Source organism: Martes martes, assembly GCF_963455335.1.
Source record: "Martes martes genome assembly, chromosome: 11".
NCBI lineage: Eukaryota > Metazoa > Chordata > Mammalia > Carnivora > Mustelidae > Martes > Martes martes.
Genome location: NC_137899.1, coordinates 1,538,546 through 1,553,884, shown reverse-complemented (window position 1 = coordinate 1,553,884; position 15,339 = coordinate 1,538,546). Strand labels below are relative to the sequence as shown.

Here is a 15,339-nt window from a genome sequence, read left to right as displayed (position 1 = left end):
GAGGCCTCGGCCCCCCTGCTCCACCGGAGGCCTCCAGGACCAGCCTCCGCCCGGCCCCTGAAAGCCCCGCAGGCGGTCCTGAAACGCGCCCAGAAGGCCAGGCCGCCTGCACCTGCCGGCCTCCCGCCACCTGCCCACATCCCCCTCCCCGCGCCCCACCGCCCGTGAAAGCCTCAGTGACTTTCTATCCGGAAAACAGCGTGAGGACTTGTCAGCCCCAAGAGACAGCCGCTCTCCGAACACCCCGAAGTAAACCAGGGAAGCCAGAAGCGATGACTCTTTACTCGGAGAAAGCGCACACAGCACAGAGCCAGCCAGGGCGCAGCTCACGGGACCCCAGCCCAGAGGGGCCTGACTCACAGGGGCCTGGGAAGGAGGCCTGCGCCGGGGGGCACAGGCGGGAGTCTCAGGCGGTGCCTGGCCGCCAGGGGACCCAGGCCTGACTCCCGGTCTGTCGGGGTTTTCCGTCCTCAGGCCGTGTGTGGACTCCCCGCCAGGAGGGCTCAGACACAGCGCGGCAACATCCCACAGACCCCGCGCGCACATCTCGCCAACCCCTGCCCGGGTGTGCCCGGGCAGGCCAGGCCAGGCCATGCCGGGGAGGCCCAGGCGGCGCCAGAGGGGGTGGAGCCAGGGCCAGCGCAGGAGGCGGGGTCAGGGCAGGGGGTGGGGTCAGGGCAGGGGGGTGGGGTCAGGGCAGGGGGTGGGTCAGGGCAGGGGGTGAGGTCAGTGTAGGAGGGGGGGTCAGGGCAGGAGGTGGGGTCGGTGTAGGAGGTGGGGTCAGGGCAGGAGGTGGGGTCAGGGCAGGAGGTGGGGTCAGGGCAGGGGTGGGGTCAGGGCAGGGGGTGGGTCAGGGCAGGAGGTGGGGTGAGGTCAGGGGGTGGGGTCAGTGTAGGAGGTGGGGTCAGGGCAGGGGGTGGGTCAGTGTAGGAGGTGGGGTCAGGGCAGGGGGTGGGGTCAGGGCAGGAGGTGGGGTCAGGGCAGGCGTGGAGTCGGGTTGGGAGGCGGAGTCAGAGCCAGGCCGGGGGTGGGGGTCGGGGCAGGAGGCCCGGCGGCGGGGCCAGGCAGGGCTCTGCGAAGGAACCACCCGGACACCCAGCCTGGGCAGCGGGCACGGCAGCAGCGATTCGGGCTCTGGTCTTGGCGCGTTTTCTTCCCCGGCCCAAGAAAGAGGAAGCGCCTGGGTGAGCAGCATGAGTGCAGCGGGCTGTGGGGCCGGGTGGCGCCTGCCCACGACCGCCGGGTCCGGGGCCGGGTCCGGGGCGGCTCCCCAGCCCCCGGCCCGGCCCTCCCTCTCTCCAGGTGCGGCCCCTGCGACCGCCGGGCCTCACAGCAGCTGGTCAGGGCGCTTGCTGCGCCACACCACCAGGCCGGCCATGGCCACGGTCAGCAGGACCGGCACGGCGATGAGCGGGATGAGGACCTCGTCCGGAGGGTCCTCCCAGTGCGTCCTGTCCACGGTGCAGTTGGCGAAGAACTGCCGGTGCACGCCGCTGATGAAGCCCTGCGCCAGCGGGTTGGGCCAGTAGCAGCCCACCACGTTGGTCTCCACCTCGGTGCAGTTGGTGAAGCTCTCGTAGTACCTGCAAAGGCGGAGGGCGTGACAACCGGCTCCCCTGCGCGCGCGTCAAGCGGGCCGGGACCCCGGAGAGAGGGGCTGGGGCCCAGTCCTCCGTGGCGCTGGACAGTGGGGACAGGAGCGTCCCCGAAACCCTGATAGCACGGCCCCTATCCGACATGCCGCCTCCTTCCCCAGAGGCTCCTGGGGCAAAGTGACCATCCCGCCACAGAGCCTTTCCTCCCCTGGGCCAGAGCCGGACTCTGTGGTGCCTGAGCCGCCCCCCATACGCCCAACCGTGCTCTGTGCCGCTCTGCTGCATGCCTGCCACCAAGCCCCCCGCGCCTGAAGCCCCAGGCCAGTGAGGTGACTTCTGCACACACCCTGGGCTCATCCAGCCCAGACCCCAGACCGCCCGTCTCAACCAAGAGCAGACGGAGCACAGAAGCTCCGCGGCTGAGTTCTGTCCACGCTTCATGCCCACGACCAGCTCCCTGGGAGTCCCTGAGCTCCCAGAGCCCCCTGTCTGGGCCCAATCTGACCAGAGGACACATAGGGCCTGACCCCTTCCTTCAAGGCAGAGGGATGCACGACCCACAAGGCCCTCATCATCGAAGATGCTCTGTGGGCCCCAGGGGAGGGGTCTCCAAGGCCAAGGGCCAGCTGCCTCCTTTGCCAGGTCAGGAGACCCATCACACAGGACGGGCTCAAGCCCCCTCCCCCACGGGCCTCCCTGTCCATGTCATCAAACCTCCGAAGGGCACACAGCAAGCCACCCATGAGATGCCACATCTGTCCAGCAGGTGGGCTCTGGACAGTTCAAACCACCGACCAGGGTTGCAGCCGTGGGGACCCAGAGTCGGCCACACAGCCACCTCGACCTGAGCACAACCAGCAGCCTCCGGAGGTGGGAGCCTAGACTGGGAACCAGCACCCAGGGTGCTCCGGAGAGAGGGCTGGACGGACACGTGCCAGGGGGCACTGGCTCTGTCCACGGCCCGCGCCTTCCCACACCTGGCCGAGTGCCGCCTGCAGGTCAGGAACAGGAGGCCCGCGGGCTCCAGCCTCAGCTCGCATGGGAACAGAGGCTGGGGTGAGGCAGGCCTGAGGCCCTGTGCCCCACGTCCTCCTTCCTGCACTGTCCTGGGGAACGTGGCCTGCCCTGAGCCATCAACAGGAAGGAGCTGCTTCCCCCACAGATGCTGACTGTACCCAGCAAGGACGGGACACGAAGGGCAGTGGATTCCCGCGGCCAGGCCCTCCGGGTGCCCAGCCCTCCTGGCAGGGTTCTAGCGCAGAGGCTGGAATGCAGGTCACACACCGGGGCCCCCCAGGTAAGGCCTACAAGGAGGAGCCCACACAGACGGAAGAGAGCCAGGAGCAGAAGGGACGAGGTGAGTCACATCCAGAGCCTGGGATGTGCCCCGGTCAGGCCCACAGGAACCCCATCATCCCAGACCCACCACCTGTAACCCGGTCTCAGTGACCTGCTACCCAGGAGAGGTCCAACCCGGCCTTTGCTTGGGGCAGCCCCCATCCCCGGAGTCTGACGAGAACCCCTGCTCTGACTCCCTTGCCTGCGAGAAGGCCCCCCACCCCTCTCCCCAGGGCCAAGACCAGGCCAGATGAGGCTGGACCCAAGCGGGCGAAGCCAGGCAAGGAAGCCACACACACCCCCCGCCCCGCAGGCCGGGCACAACAGCACAGACCGCCTTCCAGATTTCAGCCATGCTTCTTGGGTCCCTGAGCCTCAGTTTCCCCAGCTGTAAGTGGGATTCATAGTACCTCTCCAGGAGGATAACGGAGAGGATCGGGGAGGGCACCCACGTGTGTACCTGCACAGCGCTGAGCACAGCACCCGTCTCTGGGCATCGGCTCACGGAGGCGCATGCCAAGTGCCTAGGCCGGGTGCTCCTGGAGAATACTGGGGACTAGCTGGGCCGACAAAGGTTGCAAAGGCCACCACTGCCCAGCAGCCCGCCATCAGCACACAGCCCCACGCCCTGCAAACTCGCCGGCCCCAGCTCGGCGAGGGAGGAAGACACTGTATGTGTGACATCGGGGAACCCAGGTCACAAGACGCTTATTCTCCCCAGCATCCCCTAGTGAGCGGGGGCCTCCCTATGTCCCCACCTTGAGTGTGGCCCCCGGAGCACCCTCCCTCCAGCTCCTGGGGCGCTGCACACACAGTTAAAGAAATGCAGCTCTAGCCCCAATGGCCGGGGGCTACGCAGCCCAGAAGCCCCCAGTCAGGTGCCCTCTCCCACCAGGCAGCCGCTTTTCCGACTCAGCTCCTTGATTTGCTTCAAGATTTGCTTCCTGAGTTGTTGCTCGTAGGCAGTACAGCACGGCACTTGGAAACCTCGCTAGCAGCCACCCCTTAGTGGCAGGAGGGGTTCTCCATCCTCAGCCAGCTGGCCGTGGGGCGAGGACAAGGGCAGTGACCTCAGAAACGGGTCACCGTGGGGACAGGACCCCCTGGTGCTCACTGCCCCTGGGGCCCGTCGGCCCACGCGCGGCCGCCTCGCCTGCCCGCCCGCTCTCACGCTCTGTCTCTGCCCTCCGCCTCTGACTTCATCCTCTTCCGTGGTTTGCTCACTATCTGGGGGGTGGGGAGTGGTACCACCCCTGCACCCCGAGAAAGGGCGCTGGAGAGACACGAGGCGGGAGCTCTGCGTGTCTGACGCTGTTTCCATGATGACAGATTGGCGGGGAAAAGCATTCTAGAAATCGGAAGCCCCGGCCCCCACCCCCTCCTGGTTTCCAGGGCTGCGTGGGGCGTGTGAGGCCCCGAGTCCTCACGTGTGTCTAGCCCACTGTTGTCCCTCTGCACACATGCCTCTGCCCCTTCGTGGCCGTGCCGTTGTCCGGGGACTTGGTGCCGGGCCCTGGGCGAGCTCTCGGGATCTGAACCTGAGCCCTCACCTGGAAATGGCCCTTGGGTGTCTCCCTGCGTCTCCCTGCCCACCTTCTAGAACTCCTGCCCCCAGGTCACCCAGCCCGTGGGCAGACTCCCCGACCGCCTCGCGCTCGCAGCTCAGCCTTCCTGCCGTGTCTTCTGCTCCCTGTTCCAGTGCCCAGGACTCTCTCTGTGCCTGCCATGCTTCTCTGCCTCACGATGCCTCTGAGGCGCTGATATGGCACGGGGGTCTCCCTCTCGCTGCCTGGAGATCTCCAGATGCTGGTCCCCGTCCTGCTGTTCCCGCCAGAGCCCTTTACTTCATATCCCAGCTCCACCTGGACGCTCACGACTGGGCGGGGTCCGGGCTGGCAGGGCTGCGGGTCTGGGGGAGGGGTTGCCTGGAACTTCCCAGGCTCTGCTGGCCCCTCTGAGGGGGCCCCGGTGGCCCCAGCGGCCCCACACCTCAGGAAGGATGGCTCACCCGAGGGGTCCCTCCCTGGGTGCAGTGGAAGGGGCAGCTGGGTGCCAGCCGCTGTCCCCAGGCTCCCGGCTCTGCAGCCCGGGCCACGCTCGTGGGGATGAGAAGGTGCGGACCCTCCGTTCCAACGGCCCAGAGAACAAGCCTCAGGGACTCCCAAACCCAGGCCCCCTGCTCCCCATTCCCAATGGCTGTTCTAGGGGCTTCCGTGCCCAGTACCCCCAGCAGACAGAGGGTCTGGGGTGAGGTCCACACCCACAACCCCTGCGTGGACCAGACAGAGCTGCTGTGGGGGACCCATTCCTGAATGAAACAGTGACATTTCTGCGTCTGCTGGGAATGGGCAGGGAGGGCAGGGGAGGTCGGGTGTGGCAGGGGTGAGCAGGGAGGGCAGCAGCAGGGGTGAGCAGGGCGGGCGGCGGCAGAGGTGAGCGGGGCGGGCGGCGGCGGGGGTGAGCGGGGCGGGTAGGGGCGGCAGGGGTGAGCGGGGCGGGTAGCGGTGGCGGGGGTGAGCGGGGCGGGCGGCGGCAGAGGTGAGCGGGGCGGGCGGCGGCAGGGGTGAGCGGGGCGGGTAGGGGCGGCAGGGGTGAGCGGGGCGGGTAGGGGCGGCAGGGGTGAGCGGGGCAGGTAGGGGCGGCAGGGGTGAGCGGGGCGGGCGGCGGCAGAGGTGAGCGGGGCGGGCGGCGGCAGGGGTGAGCGGGGCGGGTAGGGGCGGCAGGGGTGAGCGGGGCGGGTAGGGGCGGCAGGGGTGAGCGGGGCGGGCGGCGGCAGAGGTGAGCGGGGCGGGCGGCGGCAGGGGTGAGCGGGGCGGGCGGCGGCAGGGGTGAGCGGGGCGGGCGGCGGCGGCGCTCACACGATGAACTCGGACAGGTTGCAGCGCTTCCACACGTCCACCGTGCGCATCATGTCGGCGAAGGCCTTCCCGCAGAGCGGCAGCTTCTCCAGCATGCGTGTCTCGTTGCAGCCACCCGCCGGGGGACTCCCACCTGGAGAGGGGACAGCCACGGGCATGACTCCGCCGGGAACGTGGTTGGCAAAGTGACCCTCGAGCCTCCTGCTGACATCCCCCCCCACAGGCAGCTGGGGTCCCTCACGCTGCCCCCGCCGTGCGGGCCGGGGAGATGAAGCCTCTGCCCAAAAGAGCCCCACGGGGTGACACCGAGACGGGACCCAGAGCGCAGGGACCTCCCCACATGGTGTGGGAGGGAGAAGGTGAGGGAGCGCAGCAGGCAGAGATGCGCGTCCTGGGGGTCGGGGTGGCCGAGAGCGGGTGGGTTTCCACGTGCGGTGGGGGTGGGCAGCGAGTCCCACCCCCAGGGAGGGAGTCAGGGACGGCAGAGCGGCCCCACGGCAGCGCGAGCGGTGCAGGCGCCCAGAGCACACCCCCAGAAGATGCTGAGAGTCTGCGGACCATCTAGGACCACGGGAGCCCCAGCGGAGGCCCCCGCGGGGGCGAACACCGCCGGCCCTGTCGGGGCCGCCCCCCCATTCCAGGAGGCCCGGGGCTGACGAGACGCAGGGACTCCTGTTCCAGAAGCAGGGCCAGGTCACTCCCCAGGTCTGGCAGAGGTCGTCCCCCCAGGAATCCCGGCAGCCCCCTCCCCCCCCACCTCTGCCCCCAACACCACCATCCCTCCACCTCCACCTTCCCCCGCTCATTTGCCCCCTGCGCAGCACCCACCTTCAGGACCGACCCACCCTTCCCCCCGCCAGACACCCCTCCTAATCTTCCTTCTCATGGCCCCTGCTTTGGCTCCCACCACACAATTAAAAGAGAGCCCTGTGCTGTGTGTCCTGGTATGTGCGTGCATATGTGTGTGTTCACATGTGTATGTGTGTGCACACAGCCCTGCTGTGTGGATGTGTGTGTGCATGCGTGTGTGTGTGTGTGCACGTGTGCATACACATCTGTGTGTGTCCTGGCAGAGAGTGTTGTGTCGCAGAACAAACCACAGGGAAGGAAACAAGAGAGAGGCCCGCAGCCAGAACTGGGCAGACCCGGGCTCACACCCAGCATCACTGGTCACCAGCTGACCTCAGTTTCCCCATCTGTAAACTAAGGGAAACTGGTCCTGCCTCGTAGGGACGGGCATCAGTCATGTGCCCACAGAGGCTCCTGTCTTTCCGATGTTGTTACTGTCGGTGTTTGGTGCGGGTCTGCTGCTCCCTCGCTCTGCGAACCATCAGCACCTTGTTGGTATTCCGAAAAGACTTTTCAAGAGAATGAGTGAATGAATGAATGATCAGTTCCTGAGGGCAGCAGCAGAAATTTCACAGTCTGAGCCGCAAACGTGCAGGAGAAATGCCCGTCAACAAGAAATGGCGGGTTCTGACCAGCTGAGATCCTGCCCTGCGGGCCAGGTTGTCCCCAGGGCGGACCACAGAGTACCCTGCGGGGAGGCCCGTGCCGGCTCAGGGAGGGGCTTGCACCTCACAGGAGGTGGCCCTGTGACCCTAAGGACGCATCTGGGAACAAAAGGGAGACACGAATGAAGAGGGTGAAGATGCAAGGAGTTTAAAAAAATATAAGTCCAAAAAAAGACCGAGAAAGAGAAAAGAAAAAGTCCTGATGACACGATGGGAGACATAAGCCAACCCACGCCAACAGTCAGATTGAGGGGCCCTGGCCAGCTCAGTCAGCAGAACGTGTGACTCCTGACCTCGGCATTCGAGCCCCACAGTGGGCTCAAAAACAAAATCTTTAGGTTTAAACACCCCAGTTAAGAAGCAAAGTTGTTGGGGCACCTGGGTGGCTCAGTGGGTTAAGCCTCTGCCTTCGGCTCAGGTCATGATCTCGGGGTCCTGGGATCGAGCCCCGCATGGGGCCCTCTGCTCAGCAGGGAGCCTGCTGCCCCCTCTCTCTGTGTCTGCCTCTCTGCCTACTTGTGACCTCTCTCTGTCAAATAAATAAATAAAATCTTTTAAAAAAAAAAAAAAGAAGCAAAGTTGTTAGCTGAGATGCAAAGACAAGCCCCAGGCACAGGCTGTTCACAAGAACCCCGCTTTAACCAAAAAAACTCAAACACGTTCAAAGTAAGAGGGTGGAAAAGACGTACCGCGCTACTGCTGCTCCAAAGACAGGTGGTGCGGCTGTGTGAATACCGGGCGGCGAGTGTTTCGGGGAAAGGACGTCACCAGAGATGAGGGGGTCTTTCACAGTGACCAACAGTTCAGAGCACCCAGAAGACGTAACCGTGCTAAACATGTACGCGCCCCATAACAGGGCATCAAAACACAGGAGGCAAATGTGGGTAGAATCGCAAAGAACAAAATGACAAATCCACAGTAACAGCTGCGGATTCAATACTCCTCCCTCAATAATTTACGGGACAAACGAGTAGACGAACACATCAGTGAGATTACAGAAATGAACCGTGAGGGAGCGCCGGCGCAGACAGGAGCTAGAGAGCCAGACTGCGCTCTGCTTGGGGGTGGGCACCCACGGGTGTTAGGAGCGAAGGGGTGGCAGTGAGGTTGGGAAGGTGGACCCCGAGCCAGACTGAGGCGGGCCTCCCAGGGCACTTTCCAACCCCCACACTCTCCCGCTGAAGCCAGTCTCGGGGCCTTCGCTCCCAGGTCCAGGCTGTCAGCAGTCAAGTCTCAAGCTGATGTTCCTTCAAGAGGAGCCTTGCCATCTCCTCCACAGCGCCTGGTCAATGTCCACAGAGTGGCCTGTCCTAAGTAAGCTCCCGCTCGTGGAGGCACTTAAAAAGACAGGGTCACCCCGAAGGGAAGGTCATCCACCTGCTCAGTAACACAGCGGGAGGGTCAAGCCCAAGCCACCTGGCCTGCAGAGATGCCCCCTCCCGGTGACCCGTCATGCCGGCCTGAGCCGACACCCTCATGCCAATCCCATCCTTACGTTGCCTGAGGAACAGCGTCCCTGCTCCCATCCCCCCAGTTTAAATGCCCAGGGTAAAAGCGACTCTCCCACAGGCAAATGCGGAGTCAAGTGAACCAGGGTGTGCCGTGGCCCCTTCTCGCCCCCCCACCCTGCCCAGATGCACTGCCCAGCTGCCGGCAGGAAGGCAGCCTGGGTCCAGGGCCACATGGGCATGGTGCCAGTGACTCAGGAGTGCAGGCCTTGGGAGCCACATGGGGGCAGGGGGGATGATGATGAAGCCAGCCCGTGGTCCTTTCTCCCATCACTGCCCTATTCCGAAGGCACCTCTCTCTCTGCAGCTCCCCAATGGGCCCCCCACCATAGGTGCTGGAAGTCCACCAGCATTCTCCACACCCAGCCCTCGGACCCATCCCCGGGCCTGGCCTTGCCCTAATGGGGTCATCACAGCGTCCCATCTGAGTCTCCGGAGCTCCACCCACCTCCCACAAGGGCGTAAGCCACACAGATCCCACACTGTCCCCTCCTCCTGGCTGCCACCACACCTTCCGGTGAAAACCCACCTTCACCTAGACCATCTACCTCATCTGACACCTGGACCTGCACCTCTGGACCCCCTGGACCCCGGACCTGCATCCCGTGCAAACGGACCCCTGGATTGGCAGCCCCTGGACCTAGACCCCCAGGAGCCCCGCAGCACGCCCAAACCACCTGCTGTCAGCCCTCTAAGAGCCAGCACAGTGCTTCCTTCCTCTCGTTCTCCTCCCTCTGCCCCGGACCCTCTCTCTTCTCGCCCCTCCTCCTTCCTGGACCAGAGTCTCCACCGGCAGTGGGCAGTGCGGCAGGAGCCTGGCCAGGGCTGGTGGAAAATGCGCCGTCAAGGACTGGGGGGTGGGGGGCGGGGGGTGCTGTGAGGATGCTAGGCCAGTGCCACCGCTGGGTCCGCACAACGCAGGCCCCGTGGGACAAGCCAGAAGTGTTCTGGATGGGGGGGGGCGGGGGAGAGGCATTCTAGAACCATCTCTGCTGCACGCCCCACTCAAGCGCTCCCAGCAAAACCCCACGCCCCAGCCAGCGTTAGAACAGCAGGTAAAGACGCAGATTCCTGACAACACCAAGAAAGTGGGCGGCTGCCACCGGCTGCCAGCTACCTCGGGAAGGTCTCGGGATTGAAGCTGACACACAAAACTCCGTTGGCTCCACCAGGGAAACGAAGAAAATGTGGCGCTGGGCTCCTTTTGTCTCGGGGACTTCCAGACTCCAGGAGATGATAAACAACCAAACAGAAGCATTTCCCAGAGAAGGGCCTCTTACAGGGGCATTTGGAAATGAAATACAGGAGCCTCTCATCCTTCCCCAGATGGAAATGAGGAGCAGCCACACCTGGCACTAGGCTCTGAGCACAGCGCCATTGTTTCTGGAAGGTTCTGCCCCTGCCCCTGAGTCTGGGCAGGGTCCTCCCAACCTGGACCTCGGTTTCTTATCTGTAAAACGGGGAGTAGGGTCAGAAGACCTTCGAGGCCCCTCTCGGCCGACCACCTATGACACCAGGCCCGGCTGGAGTATGAACAGTCAGGTGAGAAGTGAGCTCAGCACCCCGAGGTCCTGCATGGCGGCGGGTGCCTCCGAATGGAGGTCTGGAATCCCCCCCAAGAGACCTGAATCCACCTTCCTCGCCCGGCCCTCCACAGTCAGGCCTCAAGGAGCCTCTCTCGGCAGCCACCTCCAGAGCTCGGCCCCGCCGGTGACACATGGCGTGGGACCATGAGCAGATCTTGCCTCCCCCTGCGTCCCACTCAGCCAGCAGCCCCTTCTCAAGGCCCTCCCTCTGGCAGGACCAGCACCGGGCTGGTGCCCCACCCGGGCCAGAGTGCCCCTTCCGCGCTCCGTGGGAGGGAGACCGTGGATGGAGCCACCGAGGGAGGACCAGATGCCTCTGGTCTGCCTCTGGTCCTTCACAATCCCATGCTGGAGGCAGGCCAGGGGAGCCTCAGTCACCCTGGAAATGAGGCTAAGAGCTCCCTTCCCTTGAGGCACCCAATCTCCATTCCAGGGGCCTCGCACGGGAGGCTTACTGAGATCCCCTGTCGGTGTGCTCCCGATGTCCGGAAGCCACCACACACCCTTCCCTCCGACACAAAAATCCACCTCCCCCTTGGCTCTGACCCTGGACGTGAGACAAAGCCCCACTTTCTCCACCAGACATCTCCAGGGGAAGGGTGGCCCAGAAAGCGGGAAAGCCCTTTCCCACCTCCTGGTGGGTTCCAAATCAGCAAAGCCGACCACAATTTCAAACAAGGTCAACTTTGCCTCTTATAGCCCGGGACACGGGCCAGCGAGGGCCAGGCTGGCCTCCCACAGGACCCAGGGGATAGTGACCCCTCCGAGAGGCCCTGAGCGCCGGACCCCCAGGCCAGGGCTCCCCAGCTCCCCTCAGCAGCTGCCCACCCAGCCTCTCCAGGGGAAGGCCTCCTCAAACACACACATGCTCTCTTACTTGATCTAGGATCATCTCTCTAGTAAAATTTTTCAAAACAAGCTTTTCATTCGACCCATTCCCAATTCACAAACAAGGTATCCTCCCTAGAGCCCTGCTTTCTTGCTGGAGGAGGGGCCTGGGAGCGAGGCCTCAAGGAGCCGGTGCCTTCCTGGTCCTGCAAGCCCCGGGGAACACGCGCGCACGCACGGAAGGGCTGTCCTCTGAGGACAAGGACAAGTGGAAAGGACCAGCCCTATGTGGGGTCTGGATTCCTACCACCCAAGCCCTGAGCGTGGGGAGCGCGCAGGGGCTCCAGGACAGGGAGCTCACTACCTAACAGGGAACTGGGAGCCGGACCTGCGCCGCCTCTGCTTGCTCGGGGTGTCGCGCTGGCAGGCCACCCCCAGCCTGCTGGCCGCGAGACCCGAGACATCGCAGCTGCGAGGAGCCGGCGCGGCCCCCGCCCGCTGGCCGGGCAGATCCTGAACGAGACCCCGCGCCTCCCTTCCCAGACCGGGTCCGTCGCCTTCGGCTCCTCCGGGGACGGTGCACAGGACCCTCCCGCGGAGGCTGGGGACGGCGCCGGGGTCAAGCCTCGCCGCTCCAGAGCCGCGCGCGCCGGGCAGGCCGGGATCCGTGCAGGACAGGAGGCACGGCCCGGCGCGGGCGCGGGAGGTCGAAGCCCGCGCGGGTCCCCGCGGCCCCGGAGGAAGTCGGGGCGCCCCGGCACCAGACCCCGCGGCCCTTACCGCAGAGCAGCAGCAGCAGCAGCAGCAGCCGAAACTGCGGGCGCCGCCGCTCTCGCGTCTCCATGGCCGGATGGCTGCGGCGCGCGGTCGGCTCCGTCCCGGCTGGGTGCGCGGGGGGCGCCGGGGGACGCGGCCGAGGGTGGGGCGGCGGAGAGCCCGCCCCTAGACTGCGCCCTCCCCCTCGGGGGCGCGCCCACCCACAGGGGACACTCCTGCTTCCAGAGCGCGCGCCTGGCCGGGACGCGCCCTCCCGGGAAGCGCCCCGCCTCCCCCAGGACTCGCCCCCTAGCCCGAGCGCACACCCTCAAGGCAAGCCCCCCACCCCCGGCGCGAGCCCCGGCCCTCCAGTTCCGGGGTGCTGCGGGCGGCGAGCGCGCGGTTGGCAGGACGGGGGCGGGCTGGGGGGGAGGGGCGGCCTAGGGAGCGGGAAGAAGTGGGTGCGCGTGCGGGAGTGTGCCAGGAGGCGGGAAGCGGGCGGCCGAGGGCTGGGAAGCTGTCTGGGGCAGGAGCGCTGTGCGGCTCCGAGCCCAAGAGAGACCGGACGGGAGGGTGTGCGGGGTGGGGGGGGGGGTGGGCACCAGCCGGAGGAGACGTGGGGCCGCGGAGGGGTGGAGCAGGGAGGGGCCACCAGAGTGAAGCAACTGGTCCCCGAGTCCCTATTGGCCCCAAGCCCCCCAAGATACTTTTCTGGGGGCTTCTCTGTGCCTCTGTATCCCTCTGCACCCGAAGGGGATGGGGGCCTGGGCAGGTAACGCACCCTGGTGCGCACGCGTGCGCGCACACCACTACCCATGGCTGGAAGCCCCAGGCCTCAGGCCCTGGTCCCTGCCCTGTGACCTCTGGGAAACCTCAAAGGACAAAATCCGGGCCAGGAGAGTGACTGGGAACCGGGAAGACCTGACCGCAACGGGCCTGAAGTGGGGGAGGGAGAGACGTGGGTAGGTCAGTTCCCCGGGTTTGGACACCTCCATCACCTTCAGCCCCTAGCGCGGATCCTGGTCCCAGCGGACAGCTGGTCACATTGTCATTCCTGAGCCCCTTGGAAGGAGGAACCCCTGTGCCCTCGGTACCCACAGTCCAGCCTCGGGAGCGCATACTGGTCTGAGGGCTCACAGAGCCAAGCCTGGAGGGCCGGCCTCCCTCCGGAATTGCTCTCTGCCTGTGCCCAGCCCAGACCAGAGGTAGGAGAAGGTGGGCTCCCCACCTCGACAAGCCTTTGGCCTCTCTAAGTGGCAGAGGTAGGGGGTAGTAACAGCCCATGGGGTCACCCCGAAATCCAGGTGATGGTGGCAGTCACCACCACTGCTGGCTGCATGAGCTGATCTGACCCTTCCCGCATTAGTAAGGAATCGAAGCTTTGTGAGCCTTTTCTGGAAGAAGCCAGAATTATCTCAACAGAGACTTAAAGCTAATTGAAATTGATCAGCCCCTTCCTGCCTGCCTTGCTCCGGAGCTGGTGGGGTGGGCAGGCGCAGGGGCAGCCCAAGCCTTCGGCTCACGCAGAGGGGCCACGGGCTCAGCTCCGCTCCGTGCCAGCCACCCCCTCTCAAATGGCCTGTGCCAACCCAGACAACGCAGGAACAAAGTGCGGGCGCCCACCAGCATCCCTGGAGAGTGCAGACTCACCAGTGCCCACGGCACTCACGGGAGGGGCTTGGCCAGACTCCTGAGACCCCCCTTACTCCCACACAGAGGGACTGGTCAGACAGCAGCCAGGAGCCTGTGGTAGCCTGGGGGCTGTGGCTCTGCGAGCAGTCCTTGGCAATGAACAGCCTGGCCAGGCAGGGCTGCGGCGATAATGGCCTGAGAGCCTGAGCGCCTTGTACACTCCACCTTGGACCCGGCTGAAGCTGCTCCCCCCACCAAGAATGCCCTCCCCTCCCACATTCTGAGGTCCGGTCCGCCCCGCAGGCCCAGGAGCTCCTGGGGCTTCATGGACCGCCCCTTCTCCCCGCTAGAGGGAGTCCCTGTGAGCTCCTCCTGCGCCCGCCCCAGGCACTGAGCAAGAGCTTGCTGGTGCAGGGGGTTCACACAGCTCGGGAGAAGGGGTGAGGACCAGTCCCTGCCCTTCCCCGCATCCTGACTCCTTCCTGTCCTGGCACCCGCTGGGCACATGGACCCCCCACCCCCGTACACAGCTACCTCCCTGCTGCAAGCTTGCCACTCCTCTCCTCTCCGGTCATCGGAGACAGCCTCCACCCTGCCCAGATCCAGGCTGGCATTAGCGTTTGCGGGGACCCCTGGGTCATGGCAGAAGGGCGGTTCGGGGAACTCCAAAGCTGGGACGGAAGAGGTCGGCAGCTCTCGCTCCAGGCTGGGCAGAGCAGCTTCGTCCTGGGCAAGGAGCAGCCCTGTGGGCGACCGTGGGATGAGTGCCCACCACACTCCAGCCACTCGGACGTCCGGGCTGGTGGGCACCTGGGCGGTCTGAAGCCACCTTGAGCAGGACAGCCTCCCGGCGGAGCCAGGCACTCAGGCTAGTGAGAACTGGTGCGTGTTCACGGCATAAGCTGTGGGTGCACAGGTGCGGCGTGCCCAGGGCCAACAGAGGGGCTGTCCCGGTGGAGGGATGAGCTCGAGAGGGGAAGGAGGGAGGGGACACACCGGACGGGGTGGGTTAGGGTCCATGCTCATGACAGGGGGTGCTGGCTAACTCGCGGCTCCCTGAGGATGACGCATGGTGAACCCACAAGCAGTGGGAGAGACAGTAGCCTGGATCCCTCCCTCCAGCAACGGAAGCCCCCGGCTCCTCCAGCCAGGCTGGCGTGGGATCCCAGGTTAGGCCCCGCAGGCCAGGTGCAGCCCTCAGGCCTCAGGGCGGAGAGGACAGACCAGGCCCAGGGCAGGGGCAGCCCTGACGTCTGGTTCCTTCCCTGAGCTCACAAGCTGCCACCCTAGAAGAGCCAGACACGGGGTGCCTGGGTGGCTCAGTGGGTTAAGCCTCTGCCTTCAGCTTAGTTCATGGTCTCAGGGTCCTGGGATCGAGCCCCGCATCGGGCTCTCTGCTCAGCAGGGAGCCTGCTTCCCCACCTCTCTCTCCCCGCCTCTCTGCCTACTTGTGATCTCTGTCTGTCAAATAAATAAATAAAATCTTAAAAAAAAAAAAAAAAGAGCCAAACACTCTTTCCCAGGGCTGTCTGCTCCCCATAGAGAGGACCCGCACCTGCCCGTGGGCCAGCTGGAGCCCCAGGCCTCCTCCTCTGCCTGCGCCTCCACAGAGGCACTGAGACTTACTTCTGCTGAGTGGCCAGACCCCTTTGACTCCCCTGCGGCCCGCTTACTGGGGATACCCTCCCCCGCGGATGCCCCAGCTGCTGTTCCCCTCCTCTCCT

General features: G+C 65.4%; 1 protein-coding gene across 1 annotated transcript; it reads right to left on the bottom strand.

Moving 5' to 3' along the window:
* Positions 1-1,327: 1,327 nt before the first annotated feature.
* RAMP3 (receptor activity modifying protein 3) lies at positions 1,328-12,097 on the bottom strand (the record flags this gene model as incomplete). The annotated part of the gene is made up of 3 exons (XM_080818560.1): positions 12,008-12,097; positions 5,792-5,924; positions 1,328-1,583 (listed from the first exon to the last, which is right to left on the bottom strand). The coding sequence occupies exons 1-3, from the start codon at positions 12,069-12,071 to the stop codon at positions 1,328-1,330; spliced, it is 453 nt and encodes a 150-aa protein (XP_080674686.1). The 5' UTR covers positions 12,072-12,097.
* Between the last annotated feature and the right edge of the window lie 3,242 nt (positions 12,098-15,339).